Raw genomic sequence first — 26,287 nt, 5'->3', positions numbered from 1 at the left:
TTGTTCCAACTGTCAGAAAATTTCTCCTTAGTTCTAGGTTGTTTCTCTCCTTGATTACTTTCCATCCATTGCTTCTTATCCTGCCTTCAGATACTTTGGAGAATAGCTTGACTCCCAGCTCCTGAGATATTGGAAGACTGCTATCATGTCACCCCTAGTCCTTCTTTTCATTAAACTGGACATCCCAGATTCCAGCAACTGTTCTTTATATGTTTTAGCATTATCTGTTTTAGCATCTTTGCTGCTCTTCTCTGCACTCTTTCTAGGGTCTCAACATCTTTTTTTATATTGTGGGGAACAAAACTGGATGCAGTATTGCAAGTGTGGCCTTACCAAGGCATTATAAAGTGGTTTTAACACTTCACGGGATATATTGAAACTTTTGGAAAGGCTTGAAATGATTTTAATATATGGCTTGAAATTCCTTTAAGTCTATGGGCTAAAGTTAATCTTATTAAAATGAACATTGTCCCTTGCATGATTTATATTCTTAGGGGAATTCCTGGGTTAATATTGAATCAATATTTCCTTTTGATTGATAAGTTATTCAAGGCAGTTAGTGGGAAACTTGGGAAAGTGGATCACCAAGGTTCTCCTTAGCTAACTTGAGATTAGCATTTGAGAAAAGTAGCTTTAATTTATCTGATCTGTAAAAATATCATTACATTTTATCAGCCCCTTGCTGTTGGAATGAAAACGTAGTGGAATATTATCCTGCATGGGCTAAATTGAAATTATTATCGATTTCCTTTGTGATCTTGGAAAGTGATTTGAACAATCTGTAGCACAAGAATGAGTGTGTGTTTGTGTGTGTGTGTGTATGTGTGTGTGTGGGAGAGAGAGAGACAGAGAGACCAAAGTATGAGCAATGAGAAATCCTTGGGCCACATTCGAATGTAAATTTAGTCTGAAGAGCAAAAAAGAAATGTAAATTCTCTAATCTCCACATAAATACAACTAGACTTGAGAAGACCACCATCTTCAATGCATAATGAATTAAGCAAGGGGCGGGGTTTAACACTGAATATATCATGACCTCATACAAAATGTGTGACACAGAGACACACACACACAATTATGTACTACACAGCATTGTATGCAGAGGCCATGATTTTGATGTCCTCATAACAACAACCAGATATACAGGTTGGGGAATTCTGGGAGTTGTAGTGCACACATCATAAAGCTGCCAGGATTGTAAAAAAAAATTCACAAAAGTGTAAACTTTCTGATTTATTCCACTCCTACCTCATCTGAATAGGGTTTCTAATCTGTGAATCCTGAGGATACTATGGTGAAAACCTTCAGTCTAAATGCTATGGAATACTGAATGGGGAAAAAGGGAAAATGGGAAGAAAATTATTCTTGTACATCATCATCTCCAAGCAGTTTTCTCCCATTTTTATTGGAAACTTTAAAGAGTCTTTGAAGATTTAATAATATATTGTTGTTGTTGTTAATTGAGAAGTCATGTCTGACCCATCGCAACCCCATGGACAATGTTCCTCCAAGCCTCCCTGTCCTCTACCATCTTCTGGAGTCCATTTAAGCTCGCGCCTCCTGCTTCAGTGACTCCATCCAGCCATCTCATTCTCTGTCGTCCCCTTCTTCTATTGCCCTCCATCTTTCCCAGCATTAGGCCCTTCTCCAGTGAGTCCTTCCTTCTCATTAGGTGGGCAAAGTACTTGAGTTTCAACTTCAGGATCTGGCCTTCTAAAGAGCAGTCGGGGTTGATCTCCTCTAGGACTGACTGGTTTGAACGCCTTGACGTCCAAGATAATAATAATATAGCAGACTCCATTTCTGAGAATGGCTCTTAGAATTTGATCCAAATAAAACCAGACATGAGCCTTACTGATTCCATGCCATCTTCATGCCATTGCCTCCAGAAGTTGTGAATGCTCCAAGTTTTTTAAGAACCATTTGTCAGAAATGATATAGGGTTTCCTGCCTGAGCAGGAGCTGGTCCCTTCCAAATTCTCTATTCTATTCTATTCTATTCTATTCTATTCTATTCTATTCTATTCTATTCTATTCTATTCTATTCTATTCTATTCTATTCTATTCTACTCTACTCTACTCTACTCTATTCTATTCTATTCTACTCTATTCTACTCTACTCTACTCTACTCTACCCTACCCTACCCTACCCTACCCTACCCTACCCTACCCTACCCTACTCTACTCTACTCTACTCTATTCTATTCTACTCTACTCTACTCTACTCTACTCTATTCTATTCTATCCTACTCTATTCTACTCTACTCTACTCTACCCTACCCTACCCTACCCTACCCTACCCTACCCTACTCTACTCTACTCTACTCTACTCTACTCTATTCTACTCTACTCTACTCTACTCTACTCTACTCTACTCTACTCTATTCTATTCTACTCTATTCTACTCTACTCTACTCTACTCTACTCTACTCTATTCTATTCTATTCTATTCTATTCTATTCTATTCTATTCTATTCTATTCTATTCTATTCTAAACATAGTCTATGGATTTTTATGGGAATTAAATATATATATATGTGCAAATGGTGTCCTAAGCTTCTGAAAAAAATAAACCACTACATCAGTGAAAGTTTTACATTTTCTCTTTCTGCAGCTGAAGAGACATGGGAATTAAACCAACTATAAAAGAGTTTGTCTTTGCACAGTTTATCCTTGCTGGTGTTCCTCCAGAGAGATTCCAGAAAACCTCCTATCTTGGGATGGCATTTGAATTTTGGCTTCAAAATGATATCAGCCTTGAATATATTGTAGGTGTAGTGCATGGATACTCATGGGAAATTAAAGGCAAACATCCTGAGACACTGTCTCCCTCTAAGTTCCTGTAGAGAATCAGTAAATAAACTTTCTATGATGCAATCTGATAAATGTTTTTAGCAGTGTTCCAATGTCTCAGGGCCTGCCACAAAGAAGAGGGAGTCAAGCTATTCTCCAAAACAGCTGAAGGCAGGACAAGAAGCAAAGGATGGAAACTCATCAAAGAGAGAAGCAACCAGGAAGTAAGAAGAAATTTCTGACAGTCAGTGGAATGACTTGTCTCCAGAGGTTGTGAGTGCTCCATCACTGGAGGTTTATTAAGAAAAGATTGGACACCATTTATTTTAAATGGTATAGGGTCTCTTGCTTGGGCAGGGGTTTGGATTAGAAGAACTCCAAGAACTTGGGCAGGGGTTTGGATTAGAAGAACTCCAACTCTCTGTTATTTTCTTTAATAGTTATAGAAAGTATTTCTCAGCAAGACTACCATTTCACCCTCAACATACGATGTATTATTTTCTATGATCTCTTCAAAACACTGTCTTTCTAAATGGATGGAGAAATGGAATGAAAACATTTGTAGAAGACAAGGCAGGTAATGAAGGAAGAACAAGTCAAGATATGGGTGGAGAGCTTTTTAGGCACCTGATATGTAGAAGGAGGAAGCTCAGTGTGGTGACCTAGTAGTGAAGACACTCACTTCCCACTCGGAAGGTTGAGAGTTCAATCCTAAGTAGTGGCAGATGTTGCTCTCCTAGGATATAAAGAAACTGCAAACTCTGTGAGCTGAAATCCACAAAAACTTACAAGTTATCAGCTGACAAGCTCAGCATCTTAACCCTGAGCCACCACACCACCACTCCCTCTTGTAACACAAGGAAACATGAACTTGACCAACTGTACGAGAGCGGTAGAGTTTATCCTGGTTGGACTGCCAAGTGTAGAGCGAATGGAAAGTGTGATGCATACAGGGATCTTTCTGCTCTACCTTCTCTGTCTGATGGGCAATGGGCTCATCATTGTCATGGTAATTTGGGACCCCCATCTCCAGAAGCCCATGTATTTCTTCCTTAGCAACCTGTCTTGCATTGACATTGGACACACCACAGCCTTTATTCCTAAATTGCTGGTCAACTATCTCTCTGCAAACAATTCCATCTGCTTCTACTGCTGTATAACACAGCTGTTCTTTTACTTCTTCTTTGGCATTACAGAATTTTTCATCATCACTTTGATATCTTTGGACAGATTCTTAGCCATTTGCTATCCTTTGAGATACGCCACCATCATGACTTCTGGGCTTTGCTTTAAGCTATCGATGACCGCCTGGTTTGTGGTTCTTGTCTATATGATTTGTCAAGTAATAATGATAGCTAACCTACCCTATTGCACATTCAACATTATCAATCATTTCTTTTGTGATGTTGGACCTGTATTAAAGATTGCAGGAGGAGATACACATCTAATTGAAGCCCTGGGTTTCCTTATTACTGTAGTTGTGGTGATGTCCTCCCTGCTTTTCACCCTCATTTCTTACCTCTTCATCATCTTCACCATTCTCCGAATGTCTTCAACAACCAGACAGCAGAGGGCCTTTTCCACCTGTGCTTCCCACCTGGTTGTGGTCTGCATTTTGTACGGGTCAGTCTTTTTTGTCTATTTAAGGCCTACTATCAAGAATTCTTCCTTTGGTGTAATCCGGTCTGTTTCTGTGGTACATACTACCGTTGCTCCAGTGCTCAATCCGTTTGTTTATACTATTAGGAACAATGAAGTGAAAGAAGCCATTTGGAAAGCATTAAGAAAAAAGACTCCAGCTTTCCCTAAAATCTAACCCCAGACTTGTTAGGAGGAGCAATCCCAATTCTTCAAGATGAGGAGTGGGTGAACTATCCATCAGCAATAGTGCACCATAACTTTACTCAAGGTAAGATTGAAGCAGCAACAGGTCAACATCCATACTCCAGTATTTGAAACTATGGTGATGGTAGAATCCATGGCTTCAATCCAAGTTGAATCCCAGGAAGAATTTATAATGGAAAGATAGATTTTGAATGTTCTTCAATCATGACAAATCAGATGTCAGTTTTCTTGTGAATCTGTACCAACAATAATAGTGATCTGCTCTCTGGATTGCTTTGTTGTTAACTTTGACTTGGGAATCAGTTTGCAGCACTTTGGATTTCCTGGTGCAGTTTATTGAAGGGAGACCATTGGAATTAACAATAGAATCCTTTATTGTTCAATTGTGAAAAGACACATAAAGAATTTGTCTGCTGTGCATAAGCTCTCAGCATACATACAAGCAACAAGTGATAAAACATGGTCATAATCATAAAACACAATCATCATAAATCATAAGATTCAAACTCAATGATAGTCATAGGATACTAAATAAGCAAACAACATAAATCATAATAGGATACTAAATAAAGACAATCAAGATAAATCAGGAAATACAAGCAACCAAGTTATAGTCATAAGAAGCTAAGGAAATAGGTAATAGGAAAAATGAAGAAATGAGAAGGATAATAGGCAATACAGCCATCCTAGTTGGTTTGACATCCTAGGGCATTAGACAGTGTTGTGGGACTTAGTTGTTTAGCAGAGTTATAGCATGGGGTCATATCTTGTGTCTGATTGTTTTGGCATGCAATAGCATCATCTTGAGGAAAGAAGTTGAAACAGTTTATGTTCAAGATGTGAGGCTCTGTGGATATTTTCACAGCCCTCTTACTGCAGTATGCAGGTCCTCAATGGAAGGCAGACATGTTGCAATTATTGTTTCTGCAATCTTAACTATCTGTTGAAGTCTGTATCTATCTAGTTGGTTGCTGTGCCAAACCATCCAGCTGTAGAGGTGCAAATGACAGACTCCATATTTCCCCTGTAGAACTGTATCAACAGCTCCTTGATTCACGATGTTGTAAGGAGAAACCATGATACTGGAAAAATGCAAGAGATAGGTCTTGGTGCTGTCCATGGTTCAGAATATCTTTCAGATAGTGCTCTGGAATTAAAAGATTATGACCTGGCATAAAAAACTGACTTTCTAAGGCTTTTGGTGTTCTTCATCTTTGTTTACCAACCCTTCTTCCATTCACATCAGATGTACTACAACTTTCTTCCTTATCTTTCCTGGTAAGAAAGACAAAGCTTCAAATTCTGTTCAATTTTGGAGGTGTTACGCAAGAAAGTATCATTTCTTAGAAATGGATGACAGAATTTGACAACTACCAAAATTCTACAGTTTTTCTGAGTGGAGATAATTAGGGGCTCCTAAGCAACTGGGAATCTTGTTCAGATAGATGCCTTATTTTTTTTTTCCAAGAGAGAATAATTTTTGTTCCCAGATTAACATTTATGTTAATTATATTACAGAATACCAGCATATGATAATGGAGACTCCTGGGATAGTTGAATTAACTGGAAAGCTTTGGATCATTTTTCCTATAAACTGATTTTTTTTAATAAAAAAAAATATTTTCCATTTATCCAACAAAGTTATACAACAAAATGCACTTTACAAAATAAAATAAATTCATAATCATAACCATAACCATAATCATAGATGCTGCTTGCTCCTTCCCCCCAAGCTGTATCCACCCTCCCTAATACTTTTGTTACTTCCCTCCTCTTTCTCTCCTCCCCTCCCTACTCTCTTCCCCTCCCCTTCTCCTCTTACCATCCTACTTCCTCCCTTCACCTTCCTCTCCTCTCATCCCTTGAGACAGATAGATGCCTTATTGAGGTGGCCTTTTTAAAAACCCTTTCTCTTCTGTGGATTGTATTATTGCTTTTATGATGTTTATTAATAACTTTTTATATTGTACTTTTTTTTGCTTTTATTTATTGTTCATGTTGTTTCCTGTTTGCCACCGAGAATTGCTTTTGGTGAGATGGCTGTATAAATTTGCTTAATAAAATAACTAACTAAATAAACTAATGTGTATCTCATTTGCAGCTTTTTACATTTACAAATATTTCTATCTGATTGAACTTCCTGCCCCAATTTTTAATTTCATTTTATATTTAAATCAACCTCCCCATCTGGTGGCCAGGCTGGGGCCTCCCAAAAATCAGAGACCTGTGATTGCCATAATTTTATGCCAGCATGGATAAATATTCCTAGAACAATCTTCTAGTAAAATTTGAGTCCCCCCCCCAGGTAGCCTTTTGTCATTTTTTTTCATCCTTGTGTTCATTTCAAATCAGTTTTTTCGGACTTGAGAATTATTTTATAAATGATGCACTCAGGTTTATAAGACTCCAGGGACATCTTTCCCAAAATATATGCCTTGTTCATTGGTTAATAATAATTTATTTTTATTTCTGATTCTCTTAAATGAATGTATCCATCCATATTATACAGGTAGTCCTCAACCTATGACCACAATTTCTGTTGCTAAGTGAGACATTTGTTAAGTGGGTTTTACCCCCCTTTATGACCTTTCTTGCCACAGTTGTTAAGTGAATCACTGCAGTTGTTAAGTTAGTAACATGGTTGTTAAGTGAATCTGGCTTCCCCATTGACTCTGCTTGTCAGAAGCTCACAAAAGAGGATCACATGGCCCCAGGATGCTGAGACTGTCATAAATACGAATCAGTTGCCAAGTGGCTGAATTTTGATGATGTGACCATTAGGATGTTGAATGGTCAAAAGTGGGAAAAAAGGTCATAAGTCACTTTTTTCCCAATGCTGTTGTAACTTTGAACAGTCACTAAATGAACTGTTCTATGTCCAAAATATCTGTATACAGATAGTCCTTGATTCATGATCTTAATAGAATCTGCCTATTACAGTCACAACTCTTCATAGACATTACGTAAGACAGCCATGTCATCCCCTTGCTTAACAACCTCCATTCCTCTTCTCCCTGGTGCGGTTGTTAAACAGAGCATGGGTTGCCTTAGGGTTGGGGGATGCCTTGAGAGGTGGAGAACAAGCCTCGGGCCCACCAGCTCCATGTCTCTCAAGACTTTTCCCAACCCCTGAAGCAGCCCATGTTCTACTTCTCAGGGACCTCCACAGGCCTTTAGAATAGAATAGAATAGAATAGAATAGAATAGAATAGAATAGAATAGAATAGAATAGAATAGAATAGAATAGACCATGGAGATCTTCTAGTCCAGTGGTTCTCAACCTGTGGGTCGGGACCCTATTTGGGGTCGAACGACCATTTCACGGGGGTCGCCAAACAACGCAGTCCACCATTTCCCCCCCCTTTTCTTTGGCCACACCCCTGGCACCCAGTGATGTATAAGTGGTTGGGGGTCACCACAACATGGGGAACTGTATTATGGGGTCGCGGCATTAGAAAGGTTGAGAACCACTGTTCTAGTCCAACCCCCTGCTCAAGCAGGAAACCCTATACCATTTCAGATAAATGGTTGTCCAATCTCTTCTTAAAAACTTCCAGTGTGGGAGCATTCACATCTTCTGGAGGCAAGTTGTTCCACTGATGAATTGTTCCAACTGTCAGAAAATTTCTCCTTAGTTCTAGGTTGTTTCTCTCCTTGATTACTTTCCATCCATTGCTTCTTATCCTGCCTTCAGATACTTTGGACAATTGCTTGACTCCCAGCTCCTGAGATATTGGAAGACTGCTATCATGTCACCCCTAGTCCTTCTTTTCATTAAGCTGGACATCCCCGATTCCAGCAACTGTTCTTTATATGTTTTAGCTTTATATGTTTTAGCATCTTTGCTGCTCTTCTCTGCACTCTTTCTAGGGTCTCAACATCTTTTTTATATTGTGGTGAACAAAACTGGATGCAGTATTCCAAGTGTGGCCTTACCAAGGCATTATAAAGTGGTTTTAACACTTCACGGGATATTATTTATTTATTTATTTATGAGACTTATATACCGCTTTAAGTGCAAGCACTCTCTAAGCGGTGTACACCAATCTGGGTCCTCATTTTACCTACCCCGGAAGGATGGAAGGCTGAGTCAACCTTGAGCCAGTGAGATTTGAACCGCTGACCTACTGAACACAGTCAGCTAAAGCGGCCTGCAGTACTGCACCCTAACTGCTGCGCCACCTCGGCTCATATTATATTTTATATTGAAACTTTTGGAAAGGCTTGAAATGATTTTAATATATGGCTTGAAATTCCATTAAGTCTATGGGCTAAAGTTAATCTTATTAAAACGAACATTGTCCCTTGCATGATTTATATTCTTAGGGGAATTCCTGGGTTAATATTGAATCAATATTTCCTTTTGATTGATAAGTTATTCAAGGCAGTTAGTGGGAAACTTGGGCAAGTGGATCACCAAGGTTCTCCTTAGTTAACTTGAGATTAGCATTTGAGGAAAGTAGCTTTAATTTATCTGATCTGTAAAAATATCATTACATTTTATCAGCCCCTTGCTGTTGGAATGAAAACGTAGTGGAATATTATCCTGCATGGGCTAAATTGAAATTATTATCGATTTCCTTTGTGATCTTGGAAAGTGATTCAAACAACCTGTAGCACAATAGTGTGTGTGTGTGTGTGTGTGTGTGTGTGTGTGTGAGAGAGAGAGAGAGAGAGAGAGAGAGAGAGAGAGAGAGAGAGAGAGAGAGAGAGAGAGAGAGATTGAAAGAGAGACCAAAGTATGAGCAATGAGAAATCCTTGGGCCACATTCAAATGTAAATTAAGTTTGAAGAGCAAGTGCAAATTTAAATATCCCAAAAAAGAAATGTAAATTCTCTAGTCTCCACATAAATACAACTAGATATGACAAGACCACCATCTTCAATGCATAATGAATTAAGCGGGGGGGGGGGTAACACTGAATATATCATGATCTCATACAAAATGTGTGACACAGAGACACACACACACATAATTATGTATTACACAGCATTGGATGCAGAGGCCATGATTTTGATGTCCTCATAACAACAACCAGATATACAGGTTGGGGAATTCTGGGAGTTGTAGTGCACACATCATAAAGCTTTTCTCCTCTTTTTATTGGAGACTTTAAAGAGTCTTTGAAGATTTAATAATATATTGTTGTTGTTGTTAATTGAGAAGTCGTGTCTGACCCATCGCAACCCCATGGACAATGTTCCTCCAGGCCTTTCTGTCCTCCACCATCTTCTGGAGTCCATTTAAGCTCATGCCTCCTGCTTCAGTGACTCCATCCAGCCATCTCATTCTCTGTCGTCCCCTTCTTCTATTGCCCTCCATCTTTCCCAGCATTAGGCTCTTCTCCAGTGAGTCCTTCTTTCTCATTAGGTGGCCAAAGTACTTGAGTTTCAACTTCAGGATCTGGCCTTCTAAAGAGCAGTCGGGGTTGATCTCCTCTAGGACTGACTGGTTTGAACGCCTTGACGTCCAAGATAATAATAATATAGCAGACTCCATTTCTGAGAATGGCTCTTAGAATTTGATCCAAATAAAACCAGACATGAGCCTTACTGATTCCATGCCATCTTCATGCCATTGCCTCCAGAAGTTGTGAATGCTCCAAGTTTTTTAAGAACCATTTGTCAGAAATGATATAGGGTTTCCTGCCTGAGCAGGAGCTGGTCCCTTCCAATTCTCTTATTCTATTCTATTCTATTCTATTCTATTCTATTCTATTCTATTCTATTCTATTCTATTCTATTCTATTCTATTCTATTCTATTCTATTCTATTCTATTCTACTCTACTCTATTCTATTCTATTCTAAACATAGTCTATGGATTTTTATGGGAATTAAATATATATATATATATATATATATATATATATATATATATATATATATATATATATATATATGCAAATGGTGTCTTAAGCTTCTGAAGAAAATAAACCACTATATCAGTGAAAGTTTTACATTCTCCAGCATGATTGGATGGAGAACCCACGGATGGGTTGTCTTAATCTATCTGCTCCAATTGGACTAAGTCTGAAATTGGTAACGCCCCCTCTGTGCCAAGTGCACCCCAGTTTTAGACTTAGTCCTATTTGCTCTAAGACGCGTTTTGTCTTCGCTCCTGGAGCAGAAGACTGTTAGATTCCATTTAATTGTCTAGCTCAGGCTATTAGTATTAATTGTTTTTTATTGTTGAATTGAATCGATTATTAGCTAGGAAAAAGGATCAATTAGACCAGTCTGAAGCCTATTTAGGCTGACAGACCCGCACCCCCTCCCCCTCGGGGGGGGGAGTTTCCCCTTGTTCGTTTCAATCAGTTAGGGACAGCAATTCTAACCTTCAAAATCACTCGTTTTTTTCCGGAGCTGCCTTGCGATCCTCCGACTGCCAGCTGATCGTCGGAGGCATTGCCGATCGCACTGAGGGCTCCGCAACGATCGTCGAGCCTCGCCAGGCCGGCAGGGAGCCTTCCCAGGTCCCTCGTTCACAGCCGACAGCAACAGGTGAGAAATTGGGCGCGACCCAATTTTCGGACCTCAGCCGACCTAATTGCATGCCACCAGCTGCTTAGGAGCCCAGGCGATTCACCCGAACGAGGGCTCGTCGCAGCTCACAACCCGGGCCTCAAGGCCTCGTTCCAACGGCCGTTTGTTTTCTGGGCCTTTTTAAGGCGCCAAATTGGCGGCCGCCATTTTGAATTACCTCCGGCGGACATTTTGGGAGTGGCGAAAGTCACGGGTGGCCATTTTGAGTGGGGCTGAAGCCTCGGCGGCCATTTTGTTTGTGGCTGAAGCCCTTGGCGGCCATTTTGAGTGGGGCTGAAGCCTCGGCGGCCATTTTGTTTGTGGCTGAAGCCCTCGGTGGCCATTTTGAGTGAGGCTGCAGCCTCGGTGGCCATTTTGTTTGTGGCTGAAGCCCTCGGTGGCCATTTTGAGTGAGGCTGAAGCCTCGGCGGCCATCTTGTTTGTGGCTGAAGCCCTCGGCGGCCATTTTGTGTGAGGCTGAAGCCTCGGCGGCCATTTTGTTTGTGGCTGAGGCCTCAGCGCCCAATTTGAGTGGGGCTGAGGCCCCAGCGGCCAGTTTAATTGTTGCTAAACTCATCGTCGGCCATTTTGTGCGTGGCTAAAGCCACTGGAGGCCTTTTGGGCTGTGGCCGGAGTCCAGGCTGCCTGGAATCTTCTTCTGAAGGCAGCATTCGATCATCGGTGGCCAATGCTTCAGAGAGCAGCTCCGACCGGGGAGGGCCTGATCGATCCTGAGTGATCGGGGTGCCCACATCAGTTCCCCGCCCTTCCCCTCTAGGGCTGAATTATCTCTGTAGACTCCCTTGGTGAACTACAATGCTGAGGGGGCGTTTTGCCAAGGTTGAGACCAGAGCAACCGTCATGGCGGAGAGAGGCAGCGAGTCGGTCAAGAGAAATCGCCAATCAGAGGCAAGTGGAAAGAGCACCACCAAGCGAGCCCAGCTAAGCAGGGAGCCACAGAGAGAGGAAGGGGGCCAAGGACCGAGAACGGTATCCCCCGATTTGGCAGGCACAAGGGGGAGGTCTATATTTGAGCCCCTTTCTTCACATAGTGCCTCGGCCCCAGGGGCTTGGTCTCCCCCTCGAGGAATTGCCGAGTCAGACTCAAGCATAGCGGTGACCTCAGGGAGGGGTATGACTGGTCAGGACACCTCAGGGCCCCAGGCCACATTTACACCCACTGCAGCAGGGCTTTGCCTCCCTGAGAACCAGGCCCTGAACCCAAACTTGCTCCAGTCCATGATAGCCCAGGCTGTGGCTCAATTTATGGCCTCCAACACTCCATAGCCACCCTCCGAGACCGCACATCACTCACAATCTCCGGACTGGACGGATGGCCCCACATCAGACCTGGAGTCTACGGGAGCTGAACAACCTGACCTGATCTTGTCTGAGGACGAGGGCATCGCCCCATCCGAACCCACCCCTCCTGTTGGTCTCTTTGACCATTCCTTTTTTAATTCTCTCTTACTCAAAGCCTGTACTACTGCTAACCTCACTCAACAACAGGAGACCCCACCAACATCCCAAGGTCCCCATGCCATTTACACTGAACCCTCTGTCTCACAGAATCATATTCCCTGCCCTCCCCTTTTCCTAAAGATGGTCCAGAAGCAATGGGAGAACCTAGGGTCCCCCTTGAGCCCTGGGGCAGTAGAAAGACAATTGTTCAACGTCGCTCCTTCCCTGACCTCCCTTTTGGAGATACCCGAAATTGATGAACCCTTGAACTCGTTGTTTCCCAAGTCCAATATTCCTGGGGACATAAATGAGGCACTAAGAGCAGAGGACAAGAAGATCGAGTCTGCCCTATGCAGAGCCCACCAAGCGTCAGCCTGGGCAACGAGGGCGGCAACCTCCATGGCCTTCTTTGCCAGGGCTTCGGTCCTGTGGCTATGGGAGCTCCAGGACATGATCCCTCCAGACCAGCTCAGAGTCCACCAGAATCTGGGTAAGTTGGTGGCCACGTCCCAGTATCTGGCCGATGCCTCCTTACACACGGCCAGATACACTGCCCGGACCATCGCGGCAGACATTTCAGCACGAAGACTCCTCTGGCTCAGGAACTGGCGAGCAGACACCAAGGCCAAGTGGCGTCTGGCCTCCAAGCCTTACACAGGTGGACAACTCTTTGGTAAGGTGCTAGAGCCATACCTAACCGAAGGTAAGGATAAACGCAAGATCCTGGTCAATACATCAAGGAGGGGAGATAGGCGCTGGGGGAACTTGTCGCAGAGTAACTACAGAAGGCAGCCCTTTCGGCCAGCGCCATCCTGGGATTGGGCCCAGGCCTCTCGCCCCTCCTTTCAGAGGCAGGAACGACAACAAGATCGTTCAGCATACAGAGGCAGATCACAGTTCCAGACTAAACGGTCCTTTCGGGGCACAGGGAGCCACTCCTTCAAGCGAGGCAAGTGAGTCTGCAGCCTCACCTCCTATAGGAGGCCGGCTGGCCCTCTATTCCAACATTTGGGCGGCCACTACTACGGATGCATGGGTGTTAGACACCGTCTCCCAAGGTCTACGATTAGAGTTTTATTCCCATCCACCCGACAGGTTCCGCTCTTCCCCTATTTCAACGAACAGGACCAGAGCTGAACTTATGTCAGAAGCAATAGCTCATTTATTGCAAATACAAGCAATTGAACCAGTTCCAAAGGAACAAGAAGGGCGAGGGTTCTACGCAGACCTCTTCGTCATTTCCAAAGCTTCAGGGGGCTGGAGGGCGATCTTGAACTTAAAAGGTCTAAACCTCTACCTGAGGTATAAGAAATTTAAGATGCAATCACTTCAATCAATCCTGGCTAGCGTCAGGCAAGGTGACTTTCTTACCTCCATAGACCTGACTGAGGCATATTTGCACATTCCCATTTTTCCTGGACACCGCAAATTCCTCAGATTTAGTTATGCCCGACGCCATTACCAGTACAGAGCCCTTCCATTTGGCCTCTCATCTGCACCGAGAGTATTTACAAAGGTACTGGCAGTGATCGCAGCCCACCTTAGACTAATTCCCATCAGGATTCAATGTTATTTAGATGACATTCTAATTCAGTCATCATCATGGCAAAGTGCCCAAGCAGACCTCGCCCTAGCCATTAAGGTTTTACAGGAGCACGGTTTTTCTGTGAACTTCCAGAAAAGTCATACTATACCAACAACTCGGCTCCTCCATTTGGGGGCAGTTATAGACACAGACAACTGCACGGTATACCTATCTCAGGACCGACGGAACTCTATCCAGACTCTTGTACGTCGGATCCGAAGGGACAGAGTAGTCACATTGGCATCCCTTTCACAGCTACTAGGGAAGATGGTGTCCTGCGTGCAAATTGTGCCATGGGCACGTCTCCATGCCAGGGAATTACAGTGGCTTCTCCTTCCATTTCAGAGACTTCATACCAGCACATCCCACCAGAAGGTCCGAGTTCCACAGGCGGTGTTGAACTCCCTTCGTTGGTGGGACTCTCCAGCACTGTCACGGGGGAGCAGAATTCAAAGAACCGGACAGGATCACCGTCACCACAGACGCAAGCCTGTTTGGGTGGGGGGCACACCTCCACACACACTGGGCCCAGGGTCAGTGGTCCAAGCAGGATCTAAAGAACAACATAAACTGGCTGGAACTAAGAGCCATACACATGGCCCTAAAGAGATTCAGCAGCTTAGTACAAGGCCAGCACGTCCTGGTCTTAACCGACAACATCACAGCCAAGGCCCATATCAACAGACAGGGGGGAACGAGGTCCAAGCCTCTCATGCGAGAGGCCAGATTGCTGGGGTCTTGGGCGGAACTGAATCTTGCCTCCATCAGGGCGGAGCATATATCCGGAGTGGCCAACCAACAGGCGGACTCACTGAGCAGAGCCACCGTGGACCATTCCGAATGGCAGCTGAATCCGGAGAGCTTCAGGGAGATCGTGGACAGGTTTGGTTCCCCATCCCTAGATCTGTTTGCCTCCCCAGCCAACTCACAGCTTCCCAGATTCCTTTCCAGGTTCCCGTCCCCATCAGCGGAAGGAACAGATGCACTCCGCAGTCCCTGGCCCAGGGAACTGCTCTATGCCTTTCCTCCACTACCTCTCCTACGGGCCACGATCAGGAAGATCCTTCGCGAACAAGCAGAGGTTCTCCTGGTCGCCCCACATTGGCCGAGACGACCTTGGTTCGCCGACCTGATGGAGCTCTCCGCATCGGCTCCATGGAGGATTCCAGCCAATCGGATCTCCCTCATTCAGGGGGAGTTGCATCATCCAGACCCTCAATGGCTCCAGTTAACCGTCTGGCACTTGAGAGGCAGGCCTTAGGCCTAGACTCATATTCGTCAAGGGTCATAGCCATGATCCAGCAATCCAGGCGACCCTCGACGAATAGAATATATGATGCCACGTGGAAGAGCTTCTGTAATTGGTGTTTAGCACACAATATTGAACCCTTACAGGCTGCAGTGCCAGTTATCCTGGAGTTCCTGATGGATGGTCTGGACAAAGGTCTTTCCACAAGTACCATCCGTAGGCAGGTAGCAGCACTTGCCACGGTTATTTCCTATGGCAAGGAGCCCTTAACACAACACCCTATGATACGCTCCTTCCTAAAGGGAGCTAACAATGCCAGACCACCAACGGTACATAGATATCCCTCCTGGGACCTTCATCAGGTTCTACAGGCTCTCGTCTCACCACCCTTTGAGCCTATTGACAATTGTTTGCTCAAACATTTATCAATGAAGGTGGCATTTCTGGTTGCCATAACTTCAGCCAGAAGGATCTCTGAGCTGGCTGCCCTATCAGTAAGAAAGGACCTGTGTATTTTCCATAAGGACAGGGTTACTCTCAGGTTAGATCCCTCCTTTGTGCCCAAGGTTAACTCCTTATATCATAGGTCCCAGGACATAGTTTTGCCGGACTTCTGTCCGAACCCATCTAATAACACAGAGGCTCAGTGGAACAGATTGGATGTTCGCAGGGCCTTATATTGTTATATACAGAGAACCTCATCTTTCCGCAAGACTGAGGCTCTGTTTGTGTCATTTCACCCATCGTCGTTAGGACAAAAGGTTTCCTCGCCCACTATAGGCAGGTGGATTAGAGCTTGTATTTCTCTGGCATACCAGACTCAGTCACTTCAAGCTCCCAGCCATATCACGGCCCATTCCACCAGGGGCGCAGCCACTACAGCAGCCTGGTCTACCCAGGCATCCATAGAGGAAGTTTGTAGGGCAGCAACATGGGCATCGCCCTCCTCCTTTGTCCGTCACTACAAGATGGATGTATACGCATCCTCTACGGCTTCATTCGGCCGCAAGGTACTAGAACACACATTAACATTGGATGGGACCCAGGCCCAATCTAATTTCCCACCCTAGGGACACAGGGCTTTGGTATGTCCCATCCGTGGGTTCTCCATCCAATCATGCTGGAGAAAGGGGCGTTGTCTTACCTGAACGCCTTTTCTCAGCATGATGATGGAGAATCCACTCCCTCCCATTAGGTCAGTTGGCCTGGTTCCCATTTGTTCAGACGCGTCGGACTAAAGTCTGGGTATCGCCTTAGTCTAAAACTGGGGTGCACTTGGCACAGAGGGGGTGTTACCAATTTCAGACTTAGTCCAATTGGAGCAGATAGATTAAGACAACCCATCCGTGGATTCTCCATCATCATGCTGAAGAGAAATGGGAATTAAACCAACTATAAAAGAGTTTGTCTTTGTACAGTTTATCCTTGCTGGTGTGCCTCCAGAGAGCCTCCAGAAAACCTCCTATCTTGGGATGGCATTTGAAGTTTGCCTTCAAAATGATATCAGCCTTGAATATATTGTAGGTGTAGTGCATGGATACTCATGGGAAATTAAAGGCAAACATCCTGAGACACTGCCTCCCAAGTTCCTGTAGAGAATCAGTAAATAAACTTTCTATGATGCAATCTGATAAATGTTTTCAGCAGTGTTCCAATGTCTCAGGGCCTGCCACAAAGAAGAGGGAGTCAAGCTATTCTCCAAAACAGCTGAAGGCAGGACAAGAAGCAAAGGATCGAAACTCATCAAAGAGAGAAGCAACCTGGAACAAAGAAGAAATTTCTGACAGTCAGTGGAATGACTTGTCTCCAGAGGTTGGGAGTGCTCCATCACTGGAGGTTTATTAATAAAAGATTGGACACCATTTATCTTAAATGGGATAGGGTCTCTTGCTTGGGCAGGGGTTTGGATTAGAAGAACTCTAAGGTCCTGTCTAACTCTGTTACTCTGTTATTTTCTTTAATAGTTATAGAAAGTGTTTCTCAGCAAGACTACCATTTCACCCTCAACATACGATGTATTATTTTCTATGATCTCTTCAAAACACTGTCTTTCTAAATGGATGGAGAAATGGAACGAAAAGCATTTGTAGAAGACAAGGCAGGTAATGAAGGAAGAACAAGTCAAGATATGGGTGGAGAGCTTTTTAGGCACCTGATGTGTAGAAGGAGGAAGCTCAGTGTGGCGACCTAGTGGTGAAGACACTCACTTCTCACTCGGAAGGTTGAGAGTTCAATCCTAAGTAATGGCAGATGTTGCTCTCCTAGGATATAAAGAAACTGCAAACTTTGTGAGCTGAAATCCACAAAAACTTACAAGTTATCAGCCGACAAGCTCAGCATCTTAACACTGAGCCACCACACCACCACCCCCTCTTTGTAACACAAGGAAACATGAATTTGACCAACTGTACAAGGACATCCAGATTTATTCTTGTTGGACTGCCAAGTATTTTGGGAATGGAAAGGGTGATGTACGCCAGTGTCTTTCTGTTTTATGTCCTTTGTCTGATGGGCAATGGGCTCATTATTGTAATAGTAAGCATAGATCGCCATCTCCAGAAACCCATGTATTTCTTTCTTAGCAACCTTTCTTTAATTGACATTGGGCACACCACAGCCTTCATACCTAAGTCATTGATCAATTATATCTCTGGTAGTAATTCCATCTGTTTTGATTGCTGCATCATACAGATGTGCTTCTACTTCCTTTTTGGGGTCACTGAATTTTTCATCATCACTTTGATATCCTTGGACAGATACTTAGCTATTTGCCATCCTTTGAGATATGCCATTATCATGACTTCGGGGGTCTGCCGTAAACTGGCAATAACTGCCTGGTTTGTAGGTTTTTCCTCCATAATTTACCAGGTAGTAATGATTGCAAACCTTCCCTTCTGTGCCTCCAACATTATAGATCATTTCTTCTGCGATGTTGGACCTGTGTTGCAAATTGCAGGTGGAGATATAGATGTCATTGAAGTTCTTGGCTTCCTTGTTACTATGCTTGTGGTGATGTCCTCCCTGCTTTTCACCCTCATTTCTTACCTCTTCATCATTTGCACCATTCTCCGAATGTCTTCAACCACCAGTCAGCAGAGAGCTTTTTCTACCTGTGCTTCCCATCTGATTGTAGTCTGCATTTTCTATGGATCAGTCTTTTTTGTCTACTTAAGACCAACCATCAAGAATTCTTCCTTTGGTGTAATCAAGTCTGTTTCTGTGGTGAACGCCATAGTCGCTCCAGTGCTAAATCCTTTCATTTACACCATTAGGAACAATGAAGTGAAGGAAGCAATTTGCAAAGTGTTAAGAAAAAGGATTCCAGCTATCCCTAAAACATAGATCTCTTTGGAGAAGCAATCCTATGCTTCAGAGGACTGGAGGCTAAAACATATGAAGAACGGTTGCTGGACTTGGGTATATATATATATATATATATATATATATATATATATATATATATATATATATATATCCATATTCCAATATCTCAGGGGTTGCCACAAAGAAGAGGGAGTCAAGCTATTCTCCAAAGCACCTGAAGGTAGGACAAGAAGCAACGGATAGAAACTAATCAAGGAGAGAAGCAACCTAGAACTAAGGAGAAATTTCCTGACAGTGAGAACAATTAACCAGTGAAACAACCTGCCTCCAGAAGTGGTGAATGCTCCAACACTGGAAGTTTTAAGAAGAGACTGGACAACCATTTGTTTGAAATGGTATAGGGTTTCCTGCCTGAGCAGGGGATTGGACTAGAAGACCTCCAAGATCCCTTCCAACATTATTATTATTGTTGTTGTTGTTGTCGTTGACATTGTCATTGTCATTGTTGTTAGAGTTGAAGGTCTATCCGTCAAAGATGTTTTCCCATTATTTTTCCTTGCTTTTCCTTTTCCTTGTAAGAAGCAGGAGCTGAATTCCCCTTGCCCAGTATTTGAAACTGTGATATTAATACCCATTGCTTCAGTCAAGGTTGAATCTCAAGAATGTTTTGGAATGGAATGTCAGCTTTTGAATATTCTTCATTCACGATGAAAAGTTACCAACTTTTCTCACAAATCTGTACTGGCAGCAACATTAATCTACTCCATGAGTACTTTTGCTTTGCTATTTGATCTGGGGAATCCATTGCAAGCTTTGGACATCCTAGTGGTAGTTTATTGAAGAAGGATCATTCAAATCAAAGGGTAAAATATAAGATAGTCATTGGAAAAATGCAAGAGAGAAGTTTTGGTGCTTTCGGTGATTCAATATACTTTTTAGATGCCAACCTTGGCCTAAAAGATCATGATCTGACCTGAAAAATGACTTTCTAAAACATTCGGTATTCTCCATCTTTCATGACAGGAAACATGAAGCTTCAGATACTTTTCCGTCTTAGATACTTAAATGTGACTGAATCTAAGAAAATTAAAAAAAAAATGTTGTGAGTAAGAGTTAAAGGACTAGAGGACTAGATATATTGAATGGAATGTTTAAAGATTAAAGATTAATTATATTCTTAATTATGGTTAAAAAGAATAAGAAATTAAGGAAATAAATACCGTATTTTCTGGCGTATTAGATGACTTTCTAAACCATGAAAATCTTCTCAAAAGTCAGAGATTGTCTTATACGCCCAGTCGTCTTATACCCCAGAAAATATGGTATATATTTTAAATAGTATGTTATTTCTAGATATTTTAAATAGTATGTTATTTCTTATGTGTCTTTACTCTTGTTTTCCTTTCTCTTTTTTCCTGATGATTTTAAAAATGGTAGGGAAGAAAGTGTTGTTTCTCATAAATGTATGATAAAAGTTGGCAACTACTAAAATTCAACAAATTTTATGAATAGAGCTAAATAGAATTAAACATCCATGGCTGCCTATCTCATTTGCAACATTTTATCATTTCTATCTGATAGAATTCCCTCTCCCTTTTTTAAAAATTTAGCTTTACATTTAAATCAACCACCCCAATCTGGTTCCATCCCAATTTCAGAGGTCTGTAACATTCATAATCTTTGCCAGATTCCTGGACCTACCTCTTTGTAGTAAAATCATGTTTTCTTTTGTCCTAATTGGATTCTCTCATTTCCAATTTGCTTTATTGGACCTGAGAATTATTTTTTAATGATGAAGTCATGTTTAGAAGAATTCTGGGACATCTTTCTACATATTCAATATCCCTTGTTTATTGGGTTAATAATATACTTTCTGTTTCTGATTTCCTTAAATGAATTTACCCTTCTATATGATATCCCTGAATTGTCCCAAATCTCATAGCCTACTCTGTGGGCATGCGCACCGTGTCCTAGGCCTTCAGTTGAGTTTTATAAAACCTTTTCGCTTTAGTACTCCGCCACCGTGTACAAAAAAAAAAAGGTTCAATCAGTCAATTTTAACTTCTCGGGGAAAAAAAAAAGATCTTGCAAAGTTGGAATTGATTGATTGAACTTTTAGTCCCACCCAGTCTGCCGTTACCACCACAGCCACACCCACCCAATGGGCCACACCCACCCGGCACTCGATGATGCATAAGTGGGTTTTGGGTTGCTGTTTGGGCACTCAGTCTCTAAAAGGTTCGCCATCACTGTCATAGGACTTTGTTGAGAAGTTAAGAACAAATCTGTTCACAATCCATTTCCAATGATAATGTGCATGTATTTTCTGACAAGCTTACTTTAGCAAAGGTGGAGAAAGCAATGGACAACAGGGTAGGTTACAAGCAGAAGTTTTTGTTCTTTTCATGTGATTTATTTATTTATTTATTTATTTATGCACTGCTTTAAGTGCAAGCACTCTCTAAGTGGTGTACACCAGTAAGCAATGTATATATATATTTACATTGCCCCCAACAATCTGGGTCCTCATTTTACCTACCCCGGAAGGATGGAAGGCTGAGTCAACCTTGAGCCAGTGGGATTTGAACCGCTGACCTGCTGAATACAGTCAGCTAAAGTGTCCTGCAGTACTGCACTCTAACTGCTGCGCCACCTCGGTGATGATCCTGTGATAAAAGGATTGTAGGAGAGCTACTGTGGTTTAGTACTATAAGCATAAAATAGGCAACATAGTGAATGATCCCTGATCACATATTTGGAATTACAGCTTTTGAATTCAGTTCGATCTTGATTAGGTAACTATTGATGAAGATTGGAATGTGAGTTATTCCATACCAGTTAGGCTATTGGGTTTATCATTTTGCATTGACTCTGTATCATGATATGTTCAATAAAATATGTTCTCTAAGCTGCTTCCTTAGATTGGAATTCTTGGATATGCTGTACACTAACACAATATGGTACATTGGTTGACATGTTGGGCTAGGAATAGAAACACAGAGGTTCACATCCTCCTTTGTCATGGAAGACGTTGAGTGATCTTGGTTCAGTCACAAACCTGACAATGACCACTTATTGTGGGGAAATAGTGGACGGATATCAAGGAGAGAGGAAGAAAATAATTCTTAACATTCTTGTCCTCCTATTCCCTGAGTAGTATCATTTACACACAGAGCAGTATACCTGCGGAATACAAATGCACAGATTTTCTATTAGAAGAATAAATGGAAATCAGAAAATCAGAAGGAGTGGAAAAATCAGAAAATAGAAATCAGAAAACGGAAGGGGTGGAGAACAGAAAGAAGTTTCCTGGAGCAGATTCAAAGTGTGAACTGTGACCCCTAAAAAGGATCCTTCTATGTGTAGCACTTTTACAGGTCTATTCATGTTACCATTTTATTGAACATTTGAACTTATTTACTGTGACCATTCAAAGCCCATATTTTGGAACTTCCTCTCTTAAGCAGTTGTCATGTGTCTGACTAATGAAACACTTCAAAGAACTTTCAGGCATGGTTTAACCTAAAAAGCCTTTTATTAGTGTAGACCGGTGTCAGCACGGCATGGTGGATGCCAAAATCTGAATTTCCCTTCCTTTGCACATAACATTCCAGGCATTTTCCCTCCCCTATTTTGGGGTCATGATTCACATCTTCCAATTAACCTGGAGGGCAAAGATTCACTTCCGTTCCTTTTCCCGGGCTTTCCTTATAATTCTCCTCCCCTTTCTCTGCCATCTGAATTAACTCTAAAAACACCAGACAGTTCTGCAAAAATATTCAATATTAGCAGCGCTGACAGAAATATTCTACTGCCATATAGAATGATATCTAGTCAGTAAGTTAAATTATCACAAAATAATTTATTATTTTATAATTATTTTTTATTATTCAGGCTATTTGGCAAAAGATAGAATGAAATCCAAGTCAAAATATCCCAAAGAGGTTTTAAACATTTTAGCCTCTCCATAAATACAACCTGTGATGAGAAAACCATATTTCAATGCAGATGAATTAAAGGGTGGGGGTGGATGGGGTGGGTGGGAGATACAACCATCAATGGATTATGATAAGCTGTGGTATACGAGGGCAATTCGGAAATAAACCTCCATTTGGTTACCAATGGCAGACACTCGCAGATACAGAACTTTTATTATATTTATTAGAAAGCTACAATATTACATTACTTTTTGTCATAAACCCCATTGATATTGAGGCACTTGTCATAACGTCTTACAAATCTGGGCTATGGGGGGTGTGTGTGATCAAAAACATCCCAAACGGAACTGCTTCAAAAGTTCTAGCAGTGTGCGGGTGAGCATTATTGTGAAACAACATCACATGGGTAGTAGTACCATAGAAAATCCTGCCAACTATGAAGATGCCAAAGGAGTGAAGTTCATGGAGCAAAACCATCAGTTCAGAAGTCTACTGTGAAATGTTACAAAACCTCAGATGAGCCATCCATAACTTCCGGTGTGGTGTTGGTTCGTGATAATGCTCGCCCACACACTGTTAAATGCAGTTGAAGCAGTTCCGTTTGGGATGTTTTTGATCACACACACCCCCATAGCCCAGATTTGGCGTGCCGAGCAACTACTACTAAGGAATTTCAAACCTTGTAAGACATTATGAAAAGTGCCTCAATCTGAATGGCGATTATGTCAAAAAGTAATGTCATGTTGCAGTTTTCTAATGTGTATAATAAAAGTTCTGTATCTGCGAATGTCTGTCATTGATAACCAAACGGAGATTTATTTCCGAATTGCCCTCACACATTCTACATTTCATTAGATTGCAATATCACCATACATAGGGAATGATTTTGTGTTTTATTTTCCATTTATTTTTATTTTATTCAAAAAAGTTAAAATACCAAACACCAACGTTTTTAGAGACAAATAAACACAAAAACGCAAAACAAACGAGTCATTTCAAAAGTGCATTAATTAGTTTTTTTTTTAATACACTTTTTAAATGCCTTGTTTGTTTTGTGGGTTTTTTTCTGTTTGTCTCTTTTTCTTGGCATTTTGTATTTTAACTTTTTTTTTTTACTACATAGGGCATGATTTTGGAGTCCTCATAATTATGACTAGATATACTGCCTGGGGAACTCTGGGAGCTGAAATCCACAAAACTTACAAGTTGCCACATTTGGAAAATACTTCACTAAAGTATAAGACATCTGATTCTCTAAATCAGAGGTCCCCAGTCTTTTGGGCACCAGGGACCAGTTCTATTCTATTCTATTCTATTCTATTCTATTCTATTCTATTCTATTCTATTCTATTCTATTCTATTCTATTCTATTCTAATTATTCTATTCTATTCTATTCTATTCTATTCTATTCTATTCTATTCTATTCTATTCTATTCTATTTTATTCTATTCTATTCTACTCTACTCTACTCTACTCTACTCAACTCTACTCTACTCTACTCTACTCTACTCTACTCTACTCTACTCTACTCTACTCTACTCTACTCTATTCTATTCCTAATTTCTATTCTATTCCATTCAAAATATTGATAAATGATAAAAGTATCACGGCAACATTTGGATCTCAAACATGGGCTTCCTAACCTCCAGCCCAGCATTCTCACCACATTAGCTACCATGTTCCTTAGATGATCAATAAAGTGGTAACATAGATCTCAATATGTTACACCACAGAAGGATCCTTTTAGGGTTAAAACTTCCCAATTTGACTCTGCTCCAGCACATTTTATTTCTGTTCTCCACTTCTTCCATTTTCTGGATTTCATTTATTCTCCTCTAACATTTGGAAAGCTTCACAGATACATTGCTCTAAGTCAGGGGTCTTCAAATTTGGCTTTTATATGACTTGTGGACTTTATTTCCCAGACAAGCTAATTTGTCTAACATAAGGGGTCCCCAACCTTTCTTGATAGAAGACCTGGTATGTGTGGAGGGGTGGAGATGGTTTTACGTGCATGCACACAAATGGAGCACATGGTGGATCCCACCCACACTTTTTTATAAGGTGTGTAGATTAGGGTAACCTAAGTAACTAAGTTTCTTTGTTAAATTGTGTGAATTTTGGGGCAGATGTTTGAGGAAAATAGCCTTTAGAGGAATTTATAGCAGAATAACAGAATTTGGAATGGTCCTTTCCTGGCAGAATTTCTACTGATTTTCTTCAAACTGGTTTGTTGGCTGAAAGTTAGAAATACATATCCATTTAAAAAAAAATCCTGGACATATTGATTCTGTATATTGTTTCAGCTATAATTAGTCCTTTGAACTATGGTGCTGGAGAAGACTCCTGTGAGTCCCCTGGACTGCAAGGTGATCAAGCTGTTCAGTCCTGGAGAAAATCAACCCTGACTGCTCTTTAGAAGGCCAGATCCTGAAGTTGAAACTCAAGTACTTTGGCCACCTCATGAGAAGGAAGGACTCACTGGAGAAGAGCCTGATGCTGGGAAAGATGGAGGGCAAGAGAAGAAGGTGACGACAGAGAATGAGGTGAGTGGATGGAGTCACTGAAGCAGTAGGCATGAGTTTAAATGGACTCCAGAAGATGGTAGAGGACAGGAAGGCCTGGAGGAACATTGTTCATGGGGTCGTGATGGGTCGGACATGACTTCGCAACTAACAACAACAAAAAATACTTTTGGTCAAATGAATAAATATATTTGAAAAAAGAAAATGTGTTTTGATGTTGTTGTCCTCCTTTCATGCAACTCAGCACCTGAAAATAAAGTTTCAACAAAAAAGGACATTAATTTACCCTGATTACTGTAAGCTGTAAACTGAAAATATCTCTTCCCATCATTCATGAAAACATCTCTTTTGCTACAATGGATCTTCCATCTAATTCAACTATCTAATTAATCTACAAATGACACTGATAATATGTTTCTTGGAAATCAGAATTCTCAACATTTAGCTTTGATAATGAAGACATGCTTTTGAAACAAATAAATTAATCTCCAACATATCGGCTAGGCCCTGACAATGTACTTCATGATGAGGAATGTTGATGTCAGCCCTTATTTTATGGGTAATTGATTTTATTTATATCCTGCTTTTATTATTTTTATAAAAAAACTCTTGGTGGCAAATATACCCAATATTCTTTCCTCTTCCCATTTTCCCACAACAACAGCCCACTGAGGTAAGCTGGCCTGAGAGAAAGTGATTGGCCCAAGGACACCCAGCCTGTTTTCATGACTAAGGTGGGACTAGAACTCACTGTCTCCTGGTGATTGGTCCAAAGTCACCCAGCTGGATTTCACAACCAAAGTGGGACTGGAACTCAGAGTCTCTAGTTCCTAGCCTCGGGACTCACTAGAGAAGAGCCTAATTCTGGGAAAGATTGGGGGCAATAGAAGAAAGATTGAGGGCAATAGAAGAGAATGAGGTGGCTGGATGGAGTCACTGAAGCAGTAGGTGTGAGCTTAAATGGACTCCAGAAGATAGTAGAGGACAGGAAGGCCTGGAGGAACGTTGTCCATGGGGTCACGATGGGTCGGACACAACTTCGC

The 26,287-nt window shown here is 41.7% G+C and overlaps 2 protein-coding genes across 3 annotated transcripts; both read left to right on the top strand.

Annotated features, from left to right (window-relative positions):
- Positions 1-2,694: 2,694 nt before the first annotated feature.
- On the top strand, positions 2,695-6,717 carry LOC120302062 (olfactory receptor 6X1-like). Of its 2 annotated transcripts, none has more exons than XM_039329989.1 (2): positions 2,695-3,017; positions 3,234-6,717. In XM_039329989.1, the coding sequence occupies exon 2, from the start codon at positions 3,659-3,661 to the stop codon at positions 4,607-4,609; it is 951 nt and encodes a 316-aa protein (XP_039185923.1). In that variant the 5' UTR covers positions 2,695-3,017; positions 3,234-3,658; the 3' UTR covers positions 4,610-6,717. The 2 variants fall into 2 exon arrangements, 1 of the variants encoding a protein (XP_039185923.1); XR_005555086.1 differs by lacking the exon at positions 2,695-3,017 and having other exon boundaries at positions 3,083-4,672; positions 5,231-6,717.
- A 10,490-nt stretch (positions 6,718-17,207) lies between these two features.
- Positions 17,208-18,868, top strand: LOC120302016 (olfactory receptor 6X1-like). The gene is made up of 2 exons (XM_039329917.1): positions 17,208-17,268; positions 17,421-18,868. Exon 2 carries the CDS (start codon positions 17,848-17,850, stop codon positions 18,796-18,798), a length of 951 nt encoding a protein of 316 aa, XP_039185851.1. The 5' UTR covers positions 17,208-17,268; positions 17,421-17,847; the 3' UTR covers positions 18,799-18,868.
- The last annotated feature ends 7,419 nt before the right edge of the window (positions 18,869-26,287 follow it).

This window comes from Crotalus tigris, unplaced genomic scaffold (assembly GCF_016545835.1).
Source record: "Crotalus tigris isolate CLP2741 ecotype Arizona unplaced genomic scaffold, ASM1654583v1 scf7180000024422.1470167, whole genome shotgun sequence".
In the NCBI taxonomy this organism is placed as follows: Eukaryota; Metazoa; Chordata; class Lepidosauria; order Squamata; family Viperidae; genus Crotalus; species Crotalus tigris.
The sequence above is the reverse complement of the archived record's forward strand: the minus strand, read 5'-3'. Positions and strand labels throughout refer to the sequence as shown.